The sequence below is a fragment of the Tursiops truncatus genome, chromosome 3 (assembly GCF_011762595.2).
Source record: "Tursiops truncatus isolate mTurTru1 chromosome 3, mTurTru1.mat.Y, whole genome shotgun sequence".
Lineage (NCBI taxonomy): Eukaryota > Metazoa > Chordata > Mammalia > Artiodactyla > Delphinidae > Tursiops > Tursiops truncatus.
Window position 1 is genome coordinate 152,550,475 of NC_047036.1, and position 16,826 is coordinate 152,567,300.

Here is a 16,826-nt window from a genome sequence, read left to right on the forward strand (position 1 = left end):
GTGTAGCCTCTGAGGGAAGCTTCACTGTGAGTTGGGGGAAGGGCACACGCAGAGAGAGTGCATTTTGGGTGAAATGAAGGTGGCAGGAGGGAGGCTGGCGGTGAGTACAGGTGAGTCTGCAGGTTGCATGGAAGGTATGGAAAGGATCTTCTCCTGGTGCCTCTGCCAAGGGAAGGACAGGCCATGTCAGGGGAGGGATGGGGACACACAGGAGAACCATCTTGTGTTGAGGGACCCACAGTAGCGAGTCCCGCAAAAACAAGAGGCCGTTTCAGAGTGGGAGACCAGGGATTAAAGTTTCTGAGGCTGATAATGAGATTTGGGAGGTGGCCAAGGGCATAGAGGGGACTGTCACTGGAATTGTAACACTGGAATGGTGTCAAGAAGCCAAGAAAGGCAGCACTGGGCACTGCAGCTCTGGGGACAGTGGCTGGAATTGGAGGGGACACAAAGACCTGGCCCAGGACCAAAGGTCCTGAGTTATGGGGTGGTGCAAGGATTGGCACCTCCAGCCAGGTCCCAGGTCAAGGGCAGACTTCCAGGCCTGGGTTTAGTAATTAAGAAAACCTGGGACTCACCGGGATCACCTCTTCTTCCAGGCTTGCCACGCCGTCCAGGGGGGCCTAGACAGGAAAACAAGGACGGACTCATTAAGAAGGGAACCCAGTGAGCTTGGGCACAGCCTGCCTGCTGCCAGCACCACCGCATCACCACCCCCCAACCCACACCCATAACAGCAGCCTGGGGGCAGCCAGCTCACCACCTTGCTGGCTGGGGGAGGGGAGAGGAGTGGGGATAAAGCGCCATCTCCTGCGCCTCCCTCCCCCCTGCTCCTCTGGATCCTCCCCTGTTGGCTGAGTTCTCATCCCTCACTCATTCATTTAGTTATTCAATTAACTGTTCATTATTTCATTCCCAAGTCATTTCCCATTCAAAAAGGTTTAATACCTAGAAACTCTTGAGGCAGAAGAGTTTTGCCACTGAGAAACTTCACACTTTCAAGAAAAATAAGGCTGAGGGTGGGAGTTAACTTACAAAAGCCCGGACAAATGCTTTTTAATATTCACTAAAATAAAACAACAGAGACAACGCACCACATAAAGACACTATCATGGCATCTCAAATGTTTAAACTCGGTGGTAACAGGCTCTATCCTATCCATCTACTTCCTTTTGCTCACTAGACTTTTTGGCACCTCTCTCCCCTCCCCCACAGCTCCAGGGAGCCGCTTATAAATTTCTTGTGATTTATTGCACATAATGTACACTCCAATGCACATTCTTTTCCGTATCCAGTCTTATCCATACATTTTTGCACTTTCTGAATCTGATGCAGATCATCCTGCCTCTGCCTTCTGCCCCTCGGCCCATGTCAGCCCCCGAGACCTGAGTGACTGCGATGCTGAAGAGGAAGAGGGCTCTGGGTCATGGAACCCAGAACCTGGCGGCAGCAGGGCCCAGAGCACAGCTCGCCTGGCCTGGGAGTGGAGGGCTGAGGCCTCAGACAGCGCGCCCTCATCCCGGCGCCGCTCCTGGAGCCCTGCTGCAAACCTCCCTGACGCTCCCTTGCCTTCCCCTCTCTGCCTCCGTTTTCACTCCCTGTTAGTCTAACTACCCCTGATTCTTCCTCCTGTTTTCCTTCTCTGTGCAGAAGTTTTAAAGCTTGATGTAGTCCAATTTGTCTATTTTTGCTTTTGTTACCTTTTTGACCTTTGAGTTAATTTTAACCTTTTAACCTTTTGAGCTAATTTTTGTATATGGTATAAGGTAAGGGCCCAACTTCATTCTTTTGCATGTGGGTATCCAGTTTTCTCAACAGCATTTGTTGAAGAGACTATCTTTTCCCCATTGTGTAGCCTTGGCGCCTTTGTCTAAAATCATTTGACCATATAAGTGATGTACCCCTGAATTCTGGGAGTAGAAATTCATGCCAGTTACATAGCCCTTGACTTTTCCCGAGACCAGACAGAGACCTTGAGTTTTATGCTGGAATGGCTCAGGGCTGTGTTGATTAGCGAGGCTGAGATTCTGGCACCCCCATAACAAACAATAGCTCCTCACACCAGTGTAACAGCTTATGAAGAGCCTCCAGGTCAGTGATCTCAGCCAAGGCCTGCAACACCTGCAGTGCATGGACAACTGCTTTCAACACCTCCATGTGGGTGTCTCACCAACATCTCAGACCCCTCACGGCTAAACATGCATCCTGCTCTCCTCCCGGCTCCTTCATGGGGCTGACAGCGCCTGGAAACCTCGTGAGGCTGGCCGGTGTTTGGCCCGTTCTCTCCAGGCACATCTGTTTTCAGGGTGAGTGAGGGTGTGGGAAGAGGGACCCCAATGGCACACCCAGCATCATGCTCCTTTGGTTGTAGGAGAGAAGAGGCCCAGCTTTCACTCACAAGGTCCAGCAAACTGGTCCCTGGATTCTGTGCTCTCACCAGGCTATAAAAGGCCTGTGCTTGGCTCAGCAAGGTCGCTCACTCGCCCTGGGCCTCAGGCTGACGTATGGGGCGTGGCAGGAAAGGGGCCCAAGAGTGGGAGAGTAAGCCAGGCTCTTCCTGGACATGAAAGCTAAAGCAGCGCCATGGTTTTCTAACGGTCATTACTGGGTACGACTGTAAAATTCTCCATCTGGGAAACTCAAGCCAGATGAAGACATTTACTGCCGCTGAGGTGGCTGAACTAATGGATTTTTCGGGGTGGGTCTCCTGGGCGGCATGGTTAGGCAGAAGGCCCAATGAGGAAGATGTTAGCAAGTGGGCAGCTGCCCAGGCAGGGTGGGGTGCCCCGCCTCCCAGGGCCTTTGGGGGAAGCTCCCAGCAGGCCTGGACTGGGTGGGGGTCCTGGGGGCTGCTGAGTGCACAGGGCCTGTGGGGCTGTAGCCCTGGCAGGCTGGACAGGGCTCCCAACTGAAAGGGCTTAAGTAAAGGAGACTGAGGCTTGTGAACTCTCTGCAGGCCAATTCAAACCAGATCCTGGAGGCCTCTGTGTGAACAGCTCACAAACTGACAACTGGTCAACCCACTCTTCTAAGGTTCATACTCATTCAACTGTCTCCAAGATAATTCTATTGAGAGGCAACATGTCCAAACCCAAAATCATCTCCCAATTCTCCGTGTGCTCCCAACAGCGTTCTCTTCTCTCCTAGGTGTAGGTATGATCAGTACCCACAGAGCCAAGCCAGAAACCACCTGGGAGCTGTCCGAGGCATCCTCTTGCCCCACACTTAACTGAGACCCCTTCCTCCTTGGTGTCAGGCAAAGGCTGCCCCCACACTTAGCCTCTTCCACCCACCCTTCCTGCTGTGACTCGTTTGTCCTCCTCCTAACAGAAGGTAGTCCACTGCAGTGTGCAGTCCGCATCTTGTGCAGCCTAAGGTCCCTCTTTACCATTTCTTGGCAATCTCTTTAAAAGACTGTCAAATCTAACAAGATCCATGGCTTAGAAGAGATGCAAGACTATCTTATTTGATGGGCAAAGCTGTTGAGATGAAAGATACTTTCTCTCCTTTCTCCCTACGGCAGGTGATGGAGGTGGTGAGGCCTGCCAGCCTTGATCAAATAGAGGCCCTGGGAGCGGGGAATGCCAGAGCTGAGTCCCATGCTGACCACTAGGCTCCCTGTCTGCTGCTTTTGCAAACAGAGAGGCCTTGCACACACAAGGCCTGGATTGTGGAACCTGTAGTGGGGAAGGCAGGAAGGACGGCCTTTCATGAGTTTCTAGATTGTCAGGTGCTGAGGGCCGGCCATGGGCAGCAGCCCTGGTTCAGCATCTACTAGGTGCCAGGCCAGCTACTCATCCAGCAAATAGGAACTTGGAACCCTTTGTGCTCCAGATCTCCTGTGGCTCATCCAAGGAGCTCATCTATTCCCTACTCAGCCCTCTGAAGAAGATGCTGGTATGACCTGTATAGAGGGGAACTCTGAGGCTTAAGTGAGGTGAAAAGATTTGCCTAAGGCCACACAGCTGGCGCCTTGCGGAGCCCTTCATCATCAGTCTGTGATTCTTAAGGTGCAAGGGCAGCTGTGCCAGATATGTCGAACCCCCAGGCAGGCAGCCTTGACAATGGAAGGGGTGGCCACCCTGGGGCGAGCAGCAGGGCAGATGGGTTGTGGCCCTCTGGCATCTGGGCCAGGCCTGCAGCAGATTGATCTGGGCTCCCAGGGATAGCCTGGCCAGCTGGCTGCAGCTCAGATGTTCTCCGAACAAGCAAAACCAGGCTCCTGGCCTAGCAGTTTGCCTCAGAGCTTTCCGCTTCTTGGTTTTCTTCTGTTCCTTCCTTTCTACAGTGGCAGAATGTTTCCCACTTCTGGCACAGACTCAGACACTCAGGCTGCTCTGGAAGGCACCTGGGAGTCTGTCTTGATCGACCTGCTGATGTATAGATGGAGAAACTCAGGTCTTGCCCAAGGATGCTGCTGGAAAAACCGTCCCGGCTGGAGAGTCTCCAGGTGATGAAGACCAGCTCAGGCTGTTCTCACCTCTGTGTGACCCACACGGCTCTGGGTCAGGGGCTGGCAGCCATGGGGACGCTGGTGTTTCACAGTGGGTGCTGCCATGGTGGCACCTGCAAAGTTTCCTTCCAGAGGCTTTGAGCAACAGATACCAACAGGTGATGCTGGTGCAGAAGGGGAAAAGACATGACTGAAAGGAAGCTGTTTAACCTGGAGCAAGTTACTCAACCTCTCTGAGCTTTGGGTTCCCAATCCGTGAGGATAAAATTTTAGGGGTGATGGCAACTATACCTGCCTTGCAGAACTGTTAAACAGATGAGCTGGCAGCAGACACACCAGCTTGGGGGCACAAAAGAGGGGCCTATTTGGGACCCCAAGAAATAACTGGCTGCAGGGGCCTCTGGGCCATTAGAATCTGGGGACTTGATGTACATTGGTTATGTGCTTCCCAAGGTGGGTGAAGCCTGAGACAGGGCAGCTATATTTCAGTATAGCTCAAGTACGGTATAGAGGGCAGGGTTTGAGTCCAGAGGCTGGCGAAGCCCTCATTACACCCTGACCTTGAGCCCACAGGGGCAGGGACAGTCTGGAGCTTTTCCAGGTCCCTAATCACAGTCTGTCTGTGGACCTAGGGATCAGGATGCCCGGGCTGAGTGGTCTGGGAATGAGATTTCTCAAAGAAATCCTGAGGTTTCAGGCATCGCATGGGCTGGTGAGGGCTCCAGCTCGCTGCTAAATTACCCTTGTGACAACCATCTGCACATTAAGTAACTCCAGGGAGGATGATGCTTTTCTCAAGCACTGTTCGAGGCCAGACAAACTGGAACCATTTCTAACTGATAAAAATCTCATCTCTGTTTGGGCTGGAGCCCTCATGTCACTGACCAACTCCAAAGGGGGCCTGAACGCCAACAGGCTCCAGGGAGGCCTGAGCAGTGAGGACCTGGTTCTCGCAGTGGTGGTCTCCCTCAATCCTTCCCGGCACCTCCCTCCCCTGATGATACCTCCTTCAGCAACGCTTGCTTTATTGCTGTCCTCTCACAACCCTGGGGCCAACCGGGGGACAGCCTGCCCAGGCCCCTCCCTCTCCCTCTTCCCCTGGCTCCAACAGTCACTCAGCAACCCACCCCCTCCCCGCCCATACCCCAGCCCCTGCTCCTCCCTCCTGCCAGCCCCTAAGGGCAGGAGCTTTTGTGCAATTTATCTAATTGAATCTATACTCAGTTCTGAAAAATGCTTTAAACCCTCTCCACACTTTTTTCTCTAAAGATTGGGGAAACTGAGGCTCAGAGAAGTCAAGAAAGGCTTTTTTATAACTTTTAAAACTTTTTTATCCTTTTGAGCAAAGAACTATTCCAGGTGCCTCTTACAGTCTTCCAGGGAATTGAAAATTTTTCCATTAAGAGAATTTTTTTGTTTTGGCTGCATTGGGTCTTCGTTGCTGTGCGTGGGCTTTTCTCTAGTTGTGGCGAGCAGGGGCTACTCTTTGTTGCGGTTCGTGGGCTTCTCATTGTGGTGGCTTCTCTTGTTGCGGAGCACGGGTTCTAGGCATGCAGGCTTCAGTAGTTGTGGCTCGCGGGCTTAGTTGCTCCGCAGCATGTGGGATCTTCCTGGACCAGGGATCGAACCTGTGTCCCCTGCATTGGCAGGCGGATTCTCAACCACTGCACCACCAGGGAAGTCCAAGAGAATTTTGTAAAGACCAAAATGAATGGAAATCCGAAGGTGCAACGTCTGGTGAATACGTCAATGAATCAGAACTTCCCAGCCAGTTTTTGCCTGGTCATCAAAGAAACATGCAGTCTTACCTAGAGGGGTGGGATAGGGAGGGTGGGAGGGAGATGTAAGAGGAAGGAGATATGGGGATATATGTATATGTATAGCTGATTCACTTTGTTATAAAGCAGAAACTATGTATAGCTGATTCACTTTGTTATAAAGCAGAAACTAACACACCACTGTAAAGCAATTGTACTCCAATAAAGATGCTAAAAAAAAAAAAAGAAACATGCGGTCTTGCATTATCCCGATGGGAGATTATGCGTTTCCTTATTGACACTTTTCATCGAGTGTTGCTTTCAGTTGGTCTAGTTGGGAGCAGTACCTGTTGGAATTAATCGTTTGGAAGGAGCTCATAATAGAGGACTCCCTTCCAATCCCACCATATACACAACACCACCTTCTTTGGATGAAGACCTTTATTTGGTGTGGTTGTTGGTGGTTCATTTCACTTGCTCCACAATCTCTTCCGTTCCACATTATTGTACAGTATCCACTTTTCATTGCCCGTCCCAATTTGTTATAAAAATGGAATGTTTTCATTACGTTTAAGTAGAGAATCGCATGTGGAAATACACTCAAGAAGGTTTTTTTTCCGCTTAACTTACGTGGAACCCAAACATCAAAGTGATTGACACAACCAAGCTGGTGCAAATGATTTTCAGCACTTGATTTGGTTATTTTGAGTATGTTGGCTCTCTCCCATGTGGTGTAACGTTGATTGTTCTCAATTAATGTCTCAATTTGATCGCTATCAACTTCAACTTCAACTGGTCTACCTGACCGTGGAGCATCGTCCAGCGAGAAATCTCCATGAAACTTTGCAAACCAGTTTTGACACGTTCCATCAGTCACAGCACCTTCTCAATACACCGCACAAATCTCTTTTTTTTGCATTCCAGTTGCATTTTTACGCTTCTTGAAATAATAAAGCATAATATGCTGAAAATGTTGCTTTTTTTCTTCCATCTTCAATATTAAAATGGCTACACAAAAATTCACCAATTTTGATAAGTTTTTAAAAAAATGCACCGATATGACAGCTGTCACAATACAATCTAACAAAATTGTTTTGAATGAAGTTAAAGACAACTAAGTGCTACTGGCTAGAGCCATCTTACGGAAAAAACAGAGCGAAATTTTGGCCAACCCAAATATTTTATTTTTTTAAGCTTAAAAGCCCTTCATGTGAGCTTTGATTTCCATGAGAATTTCTCATAACCTACATGTTAAAAGTCCAGTCAGAAGGTCCTAGAAAAGAGCAAGTGAGGCCTTCAGAGCATGGCCAGCACGCTGGTGGACATGGACTTAGGAAGTGACCCTCAGGGAAAAGCTGGCCACTCAGCTTATCCCACCCATTCCAAGGCAACTTGACCCTAAGGGCGCTGGACCCAGGCCTCCCACTCCTGCGAACAGGAGAACAGAGCTCTGCTGAGGGAAGGGCATGCCAGCCCCCAGAAGGGCCTAGGGTACTTTCACTTCCACATCCAGGAAATAAGGGAAGCAAGTGGGCACTAGTGTGACCAACTATCCCAGTGTGCTCAGGACTGAGGGGTTTCCTGGGCCTTTTGGTGCTAAAACTGGGACAGTCCCAGGCAAGCCAGATGGTTGGTCACTTCAGTGGGCAGCCTGTGAGCAAGGAGGCTCTCCACACTGCCCCATCTCCCACTGCTCCCCCTCACTCCCCACCTACACCCCCTGCCACACAGCCTTCTTTCTGCTTCTCAAGCCAGCCAGGCTGGTCCTAACTCAGGGCCTTTGCACCAGCTGTTCCCTCTGTCGTGGGGCTCTCCTCGCATGGCTGGGGCTATTCTGCATGGTGGACTCTTTGTTGAGCTTCCTGGACACCTTCACTGATCACCCTCTCTGGCATGTTTTCTTGTTTTATTTTCTTCCAGTCACTTATCTCTAGCAAAATTACCTGGTTTATTTATTTTATTTGCTCTTTAGTGTTTATGGTTTCTCTCTCCTCACTAGGATGTCAGCTCCCTGAGGACAGGGCTCCTGTGTGCTGGTTCATAGCTATCGCCTGATAGGCAATAGTGACACATGGGTTGGTGCTAAACAAATGGTCAGAGCATGAATGAACTCTGTTCTGGTGGTAGGAGGGCACCAAGGTGTCACTGATGAGGTACCTGCTGCCATCACCTGCTGGCACCTCACATAATTCTTGCAGCAGACTCATGAGGCAGGGACACCAGCGTCCCTGTTACAGAGTGGGAGAGGGGCTGCCCAAGGTCAAGTGGCCCCGCAGCTCGAGCTCCTCTGCTGCCCGCTGACAGGACTTTAAGTTCTGAGGAAGCTGCTCCAGCTTCACTGACCACACACCCCAGAGCAGCCAAGAGGCTGAGTGGAAAAGTTCTGCAGAGGCCCCTGCTGGGCTGCTCCCGGCATCCTGGCCCGTGAGGCCTCACACAGTTCCCTGCACTATTGACTCACACTCCCAAGGGGCCCAAGTGAGTCACCATTTGTTTTTCTTGACCTCCAGGGCCAGGGCAAGGACCACGGCTCCCACTGGAGAGTGTCAGCAGTCAAGAGCTGGGTCTGAATTCCCTGGCCCTTGTCCACTGAAGACAGGCTGCTAGGGGGCGACTCTGCCGTCTTCCTGCTCCTCCTTCCCTAGTAAAGCAGTGGCTTCCTGTCCTTCAGCCACTGGCCCCTTATGGGGGCCTGGGGGTCCCATGGCCCTCCCCGCACACTCAAACGCTGGGGTGTGGGCAGGCCCATGTGCTTCAACATCTGCAGTTCTTTATCCTGGCCCTGGAAGGGTCGGCACACTGTGTCCAGCAGTGTTATGAGCAGCATAATTTTTTTAAACAGCTTTACTGGGATATAATTCACATACCATATGAACCACCCAATAGTTTTTGGTATATTACATTATATTTTAAAAAATGTTAATATTTTTTAAAAATTGTGGTAAAATATACATAAAACTTAGCATCTTAACCATTTTGAAGAGTACAGCTCAGAGGACTTCCCTGGTGGTACAGCGATTAAGAATATGCCTGCCAACGCAGGGACACAGTTTCAATCCCTGGTATGGGAAGATCCCACTTGCTGTGGAACAACTAAGCCCGTGCACCACAGCTACTGAGCCTGTGTGCCACAACTACTGAAGCCCACGCGCCTAGAGCCCGTGCTCTGCAACAAGAGAAGCCACCACAATGAGAAGCCCTCGTACCGCAACGAAGAGTAGACCCCGCTCGCTACAACTAGAGAAAGGCTGCACACAACAACGAAGACCCTATGGAGCCAAAAAAAAAAAAAAAAAAAAAAGCACAATTCAGTGGTATTAAGTACTTTCACACTGTTGTACGACCATCCCTATCATCCCTACCTCCATAGCTCTTTTCATCTTGTAAAACTGAAACTCCATACCCATGAAACAATAACCCTCTATTCCCCCTCCCCCAGTCCCTGGAAACCACCAGTCTCCTTTCTGTCTCTATGAATCTGCCTACACTAGGTACCTCATATGAGTGGAATCATATAGTATTTGACCTTTTGTGTCTGGTTTATTTCACTTAGAATAACGTCTTCAAGTTTCATCCATGTTGCAGCTTGGTTATAGACTGAATATTTGTGTCCTCCCAGAATTCATATATCAAAATCCTAACTCCCAATGTGGCAATGGTATTAGGAGATGGGGCCTTCGGAAGGTGACTAGGTCATGAGGGTGGAGCCATCATGAATGGGATTAGTACCCTTATAAAAGAGACCCTAGGGAGTTTCCTCATACCTTCTGCCATGTGAAGATACAAGAAGATGGCCATCTATGAACAGAAGTGGGCTCTCACCAGATACCACATTTGTCAGTGCCTTGATCTTGGACTTCCCAGTTTCCAGCACTGTGAGAAATAAATATTTGCTGTTTAAGGCACTCAGTCCATGGTATTTTTGTCATAGCAGCCTGAACGGACTAAAGCAAGCATGGAGCAGGACTTCATTCCTTTTTATGGCTGAATATTCTTCCACTGTTCACCATTTTGTTTATCCATTCATTTGGTGATGGACACTTGGGCTGTTTCCACCTACCCTGATGCTTCAGTGAACACTGATGTACAAGTATCTCTTTGAGTCCCTCCTTGCAATTCTTTTGGGTATATATCTAAGAGTACAATTGCTGGGTCACATGGTAACTCTGTTTAGCTGGGCAGCATTTTTCATTTCTAGCAGAAAAAAGGCTTGTCCTGTGCTTGGTGTTCCTGTTCATTCCTGGTCCCCTTGGGAGAAGATAGCCCTCCTCTCCCTCTCTGTCTTTCTGGGATCATAGGCCACGCCCTACCAGGCTGTCTTCCTGAGCAGCTGTGGAAGGGTATAAAACTCAAAAGACTGATTTCATCCCCTGTACCTTTGTAAACAAGACAGACAGGGTCCCTACCATCACAAAGCCTGTTTTCTAAAGAAGAAGGATTGTGTTTGTGTCTTAGAAATTCTGCTTTCACTAGTATGGCCTGGAGCAAGCCAATTCCTGCCTCAGGGTGTCTGTCTCCTCACCTTTGGACTGGCGATAGTGACCCCAGGTCCTAAGGTCCTTTGAGATAACACATGACATTTAACCTCTCAGACCCTCAGTTTCCTAGGCCCCAAATGGGGATTTGAATACCCAGTCCTCAGTCTGTCACTCAGGTAGTCATTCCCGAAACATCCACTGGAGGCCCTGCAGGCACTGGGAATCCCGTGATGGACCCGGCATGGGTCCTGTCTCTGGGTTCTGTGGTCCAGAGATACCGGCCCACTGAGGCGCTAACCATGACACAGTGTGACAGGGTGGGGACTGGCTACGTCGCCAGTGGGACCACCCCATGACACGCTGTCCCTGCAAGCTCAGGTGTGCTCATGCCCTCATTGTGCCACTCTCCATCTGTAAGGACCTTCTCTGTGCCTGGAAACCAACCTCTCCAGGACCTGCTCGACTGTCCCGTCCTCCCCACAGCTGTCTGGAGTCGAAGGAGGCTGGACAGGTCTGCTCCCTGGCTGGCTGGAGGACGTTGGGGTGGAGGATGTTGGGGGTGGAGGATGTTGGACTTATGTGGCACTACCTGAGAGGGAGGCACTGGTGGGCAGGGGCCTGTGGGCTGGGGCAGCTGAAAGTGGGGTGTGGGCAGGCCAGCTGTGCACAGCCATCAAGATTCCTAGGCTCACCTGGTCCCCAGGGCCCCTGGCTGTGGGGACATTGGGGACTCCCTGGGACCATCTCCCACCTATTCAGATGCCACAGTCTGGCCAGAGAGGCCTGGTGTCCTCAGACACAAGTGGCCCCTTCCTTTCCCTCCCGAGGTTCTGTGCTGCTCTGGCTGGGGCTGGCCTTATCTGGAGGGTGGCCCCTGGGTAGGGCATGCAGGAGCCCTGCCTGGGAAGCTGGAAGTCCCCTGCTGAGAGTGGCAGCTCCCGTACACAGGCCCCAGCTCCTGCCTACAGCTCCAGGTCAGACTTCTGCCGTGGGGAGACGTCACCACCACTTTGGCTGTTCCCAGAGCTCTGGAGCAGGGTATTGGAATGCCGTGGGAAGCAAGGAAGGTGCTCCTGCTTGTGGACCTGCAACATGCCAGGCATTGTGCTCAGGGCTGTACAGGTGTTCACTCTTCTGTTCTGCTCAGCACCCCTGCCAGGGAGGTGGCATCTACCCTACCCTACAAATGGAGTACAAGAGAAGGGACTTGTCCCAAGTCATACACCTGGTGTGTGGCAGAGCTGGGATTCAAACCCTGCTGTGTCCAATTCCAAAGCACTTGCCTTTTTTCTTTCTTTCTTTCTTTCTTTCTTTTTTTTAAGGAAAAGAACTAGGGACTGCCTGGGGCTTCTCCCCTCTATCCAGATGCCATCGTCTGGCTAGAGACGCAGACACAAGCAGCTCCTTTCCCATCCTAGGTCTGGTACTGCTCTGTGGGTGCAGGAGGGCCGGGTCACCCTCCAAAGTGCTCAGGGGTTCTCGGTCCCACCCTTAGTTTCAAATTCAGTGGCGCTGGAGTGATCGAGAATTTGCATTTTTAGTAAGTTCCCAGGGGATGTTGTTGCTGCTGGTCCAGGAAACACACTCAAAACCCAACTGTTTTCTTTCTCTCTCTCTTTAAATATTTTCTTTCTTACGAAAGACTTCAAGCCTTGTACTTTCCACATTACCTTCTGTGTGCTCAGGGGATGGGGGGTTGGAGCCAAGCTGTGAGTTTACAAAACCCAAGGAACACCAGTTCTGGGTTCATAAACCACCAGCAATGATTTCCACTACAACCACCACCGCCACTACTACTAGGACTACTGCAGTGCACACTCACTTAGAATTTACTGTGTACCAGGTGGTGTTCTGAGCTCTGTCATGTCAATCCTCCTGTAATTTTCACAGCCACCCTTCATCTCATTCTATTGAGGAGAAAACTGGACCCAGAGGGGGCAAGTCACTGGCTTGGGGTCACACAGTATCAGTGGCAAGGTCAGGACTTGACCAGGTGGTCTGGTGCCAGAGATCATACTCTGAGCCACAGACTCTTCTGCCTCAGGATTAGATGAGGTGGGACAGAAGCTCCTCACCACTCCTAGTAGAAACTGGCTGAATGGCCTAAACCGAAGTCCTTATCCCCTGCCCCACCAATTCTCCATCTGAATTCCCAGTCTCTGTGAACAGCAACACCATCCACCCAGTAACCCCCAGGAATGTGGGTGGATCCATCCCATTCACACTTCCTGAGCACCCCCTCCAAATACAAAAGACGACAAGCCTACTGGCTGACCATGTCTTGGCCCTGTCCTGGCATTTTACGTGGATTACCGTGCACCACACAACAACTCCATTCGGTGGGTGCTATTATGCCCATTTTACAGTAGCAAGAGGTTAAGGAACACGCCCCAAATGACAGAGTCAGAAGAGAAAGAACCAGAGTCTGCCCCTCTCTATCCGCACCAGGTCTGGTACCAGCATATCTCCCTGGGTCAACGGTCACGGCCTCCTCCGTGGCTCCCTTGTTTGATTTCATTCTCTGCCCCACAGTCAGTGCAGTCCTTCTAAACCACAAATCTGATCATGCCACTTCCTTTAAAGCCTTTCACAGGCTTTCCACTGACCTTGGGCCACAGTCTGAGCTCTTTGGCCAAGGCCCTTCCAGGTTGAGCCAGACTTCCCTCTTTGGCCTGCTCTGCCCATCCCCTACTTGTCCTCCATACATCACTCCTGGCCCGGAACACACCACAGCCCCATGTGTTGCTCATGTCTCCAATGTCATTTCTCCCATTACTTGCCAGAATAGCTCCTACTCATCCTTCAAGACCCAACTAAGACATGGACCCTCCCCTGGGAAGCCTTCCTGGCTGCCCACCCTTGGGCCAGGGGTATTTACTTGCTTCAGCACTTAGTGCACTGGGATGGAGCTGTCTGCCCAGCTCTCTCTCTCTCTCTCTGCTAGACTGTGAGCCCCACAAAGTGGAGACCATATTCAATTTGCCTTGGTGCTCCTGGCCCTGGCTCAGGCCAAACCCAGTTAAACTGGACTAAGGTGGATGGTCACCAGCGGCAATGCGAAGAGGCTCTGGACTCTAGGGTGTCCATCAGCAGCTTGTCTCCGGGTCTGATCTTTGCTGGGCATTGGGAAAGGGAAAGATGTGATCTTGTCTTCTTTATTATTTAGCACATGTGCCTCACCCTCTCTGCCCACTGGGGTAGGAAAACACCCATTGATGAACCAAGGGCAAGCTGCCACAGTCTTTCTAGCTGGGGCTGTTGGAAACCACTTGGGGCAGATTTAGCCCTAGTAAACTGCTCTTAACCACTCTCTGAGGAGATCCATGGGCCCCCAGATAATTAGCCGCATGTGTGTGGGAGACAGGTCTATTTTTTCCCAAGGATTTATGAGAAGGGGGAGTATTCTCATTGACCTCCATTTCAGGAAAGGCCTCTTTCTGGAACTCTTGCCGAGTATTCCATCAACAGTACAGCACATATGCTTGCAGTAAGCCTGCTTGACATCATCATACCCAGCATATGTTTCTTGTCTTATACGCATTTTAGCACTTGCTTTGGGGACTGTATGTATTTCTGAGGGTCCCTAAACACAGCTCCGAATGAAGCACTTATAATTCATCCTTCATGAATGTCACCACTGCTCTTTCTAAACATATTTGGAAGTGGATTCAAAGTTTATTTAGAGAAAAAAAATTTTTTTAGTAGACAGAGAGTGTTTGTGAATTCTTCTCCAGACCCCCTCCCCCTAGGGACCTTGGGAACAGCTCCTTCAGCTCACAGACACTGACATCCTCAGAGGAGACCGTGAACGTGTGAACATGGGCCGTCTGTCCGCCCAGGCATTTCTCCAGTTCCTCCTCGGTTTATTCACCTGTTATGCTGTTTCTCCCTCCAACCAATTTCTTTCTTTCCTTCTACTCATGTGCTCATCCATATATCCCGCTGTAGAAAAACTACTCACTACATAGTTCTGAGTGAATGAAAGACTTTATTCACCCAGACAATCAAATATTCACCTAAATATTTGTTCATCTATTCACCCATCTGTTAAGTTATCCATCTCTGTTTCAGTCATCCTTTTGATCACCCATCCTTCCATCCATCCATCCAACCATCTATCTGTCTATCTGTCCATCCAACATTAACCCACTCTGTGCCAGGCACTGGGGATACTCAAATAAATACATCTGGTTCTTGTTCTTGCGCAGCTCATGAGGAGCTGGGGGATGATATGCAAACAGCCAATTAGAGCCCAGCATGGGAAATGATCTTAGAGAGATGTGCAGGAGCTGTGGGCGTCTGGGGAAGGAGCATGGATGCCTGGAAGCAGGGCTGGTACAGAAGCAGAGATAAAGCCATCCACAAATGGAAAACCTGCCCACCCTGCCTATAGCCCAGAACTAATGAGGTGGCAGCTTGGGGTGAGTGGAGTCAATAGCCCCTCTAAGGCTTGAAATTCCACCTCTGCCTTGCAGATATTTTCTGTCAGAAACAGACTTCTTGATGGGGCCCACTCAGATTTATCACTCTCTAGTGATCTTTCATCCCCATTCTGCAAAGGACAACCAGGGACTCAGGAGAGGGGACAGGCAGAGAAGAAGCAGCAGAACCTCCATATCAGAGTCTGAGGACTGGCGGACAATCCCTGTAGGCTGCTGCAGCTGTTGGCCATTGGGGAGCCCTCAGGACAGCACCAGCCACTGGCCTACCTGCTCCCACTTTGAAAGCTTCCATGGTGCTTGGGACCTGGGCCTGATCATTTGGGATCAGGGCTCTCCCTGTACACCATGTGTCCCAGAGTTAAACAGAAACCCCTGGCAGGTAAGTTGTGATCCCTCTCTGGGAAGCAGAGAGCTCAAAGGACCCCTCAAACCCTGATATTTTAGCACCTCCCTTCTCCTGTTCCCATGCCAAGGGCTGAGAACAAGGACCTTGCTTACAGAGCAGGGACCATGCCTATCAAACTCTAGGCTCTGGCCAGGCCTTAGGCTCTGGAACATGCAGAGAGTGGCCATGGTTCAACAACCATCATGGGAGCTGGACTGACCGACACTGCCTCACCTGGGTGATGATGGCAGGGCCCTCCACAGGGTAGGGCAGTCCCTCTGCCCTCTCTGGCTGAGGGTTCCCCCTTCATCACAGGTTCATCTTCCATGCCTCCCTCTTCCACACACACCCATTCAATTATAAGTCCTGCCCATGGTCTCTGTAATCCCTGTCAAATGGGCCCTCTCAGCCTCACTGCCTTCAACCATCTGCAGCAGCCTCCTCATACAGCCTCCCTTCCTCCAGGCTGGCTTCCCCATCTGACCTCTTCCCTGGTCCCCTCATCCAAGGCACCTTTCTAAATCTGGGCATGCCACTCTTCCCTAAGAGAACAAAATCAAAGCCCAGGGCAACTTCCTTAGCACAGAAGCAGGATGGTAAAAAGAGATCTGGGTTCAAATTTTGCTCTCTCACATACTATCCAGTGAGCTTGGGTAACTCTGGGCCTCAGTTTCCCCATCTGTAAAATGGACATATTGATACCTTTCTCACAAAGCAGTTTTTGTTAGAATTATGGCTGTAATATAAAGTAAAGCTTTTTCCCAAAACAATGCCTCAGAAAGGAAGGAGTCATTTTATATTCAAGTCTTTACAGAAGTCTTTCATTTTATATGGTGTGTGTTCAATAATTTATTTAAAAAAATAACAACAAAGTACCATTTGGTGAAAACACACAACCTAAACCAATCCTAATCAACATTAGTTCTAGATGTTTATAGAGGTAACCCAAGGGATCTATTTAAAAAAAAAAAAAGAATCCAGGTATTTAAGGATGGGAGATGGAATGTATACATTTATCTCGACTACTTCCAGAAACCTGAGCTCCAAGGGCAAACAGGTCAGGAGAGGAAATACTAGCAACAATATTTAGGAACCTGGGAAGTAGACAAATGAGGGATTACTGCCTGTGCAGAAATGGGACAGCCAATATATATATTTTTTAAACATCTTTATTGGAGTATAATTGCTTTACATTGTTGTGTTAGTTTCTGCTGTATAACAAAGTGATTCAGCTATATGTATGCATATATCCTCATATCCCCTCCCTCTTGCGTCTCCCTCCCACCCCTCTAGGTGGTCATAAAGCACCGA

At 50.1% G+C, this 16,826-nt stretch overlaps 1 protein-coding gene across 1 annotated transcript in view; it reads right to left on the reverse strand.

Moving 5' to 3' along the window:
• COL23A1 (collagen type XXIII alpha 1 chain) overlaps positions 1-16,826 on the reverse strand; it is a 354,266-nt gene that overhangs the window by 69,810 nt on the left and 267,630 nt on the right. The window contains exon 3 of the mRNA XM_073802876.1: positions 579-623. Coding sequence (XP_073658977.1) covers positions 579-623 — 45 coding nt within the window. The remainder of the gene's footprint in view (positions 1-578; positions 624-16,826) is intronic.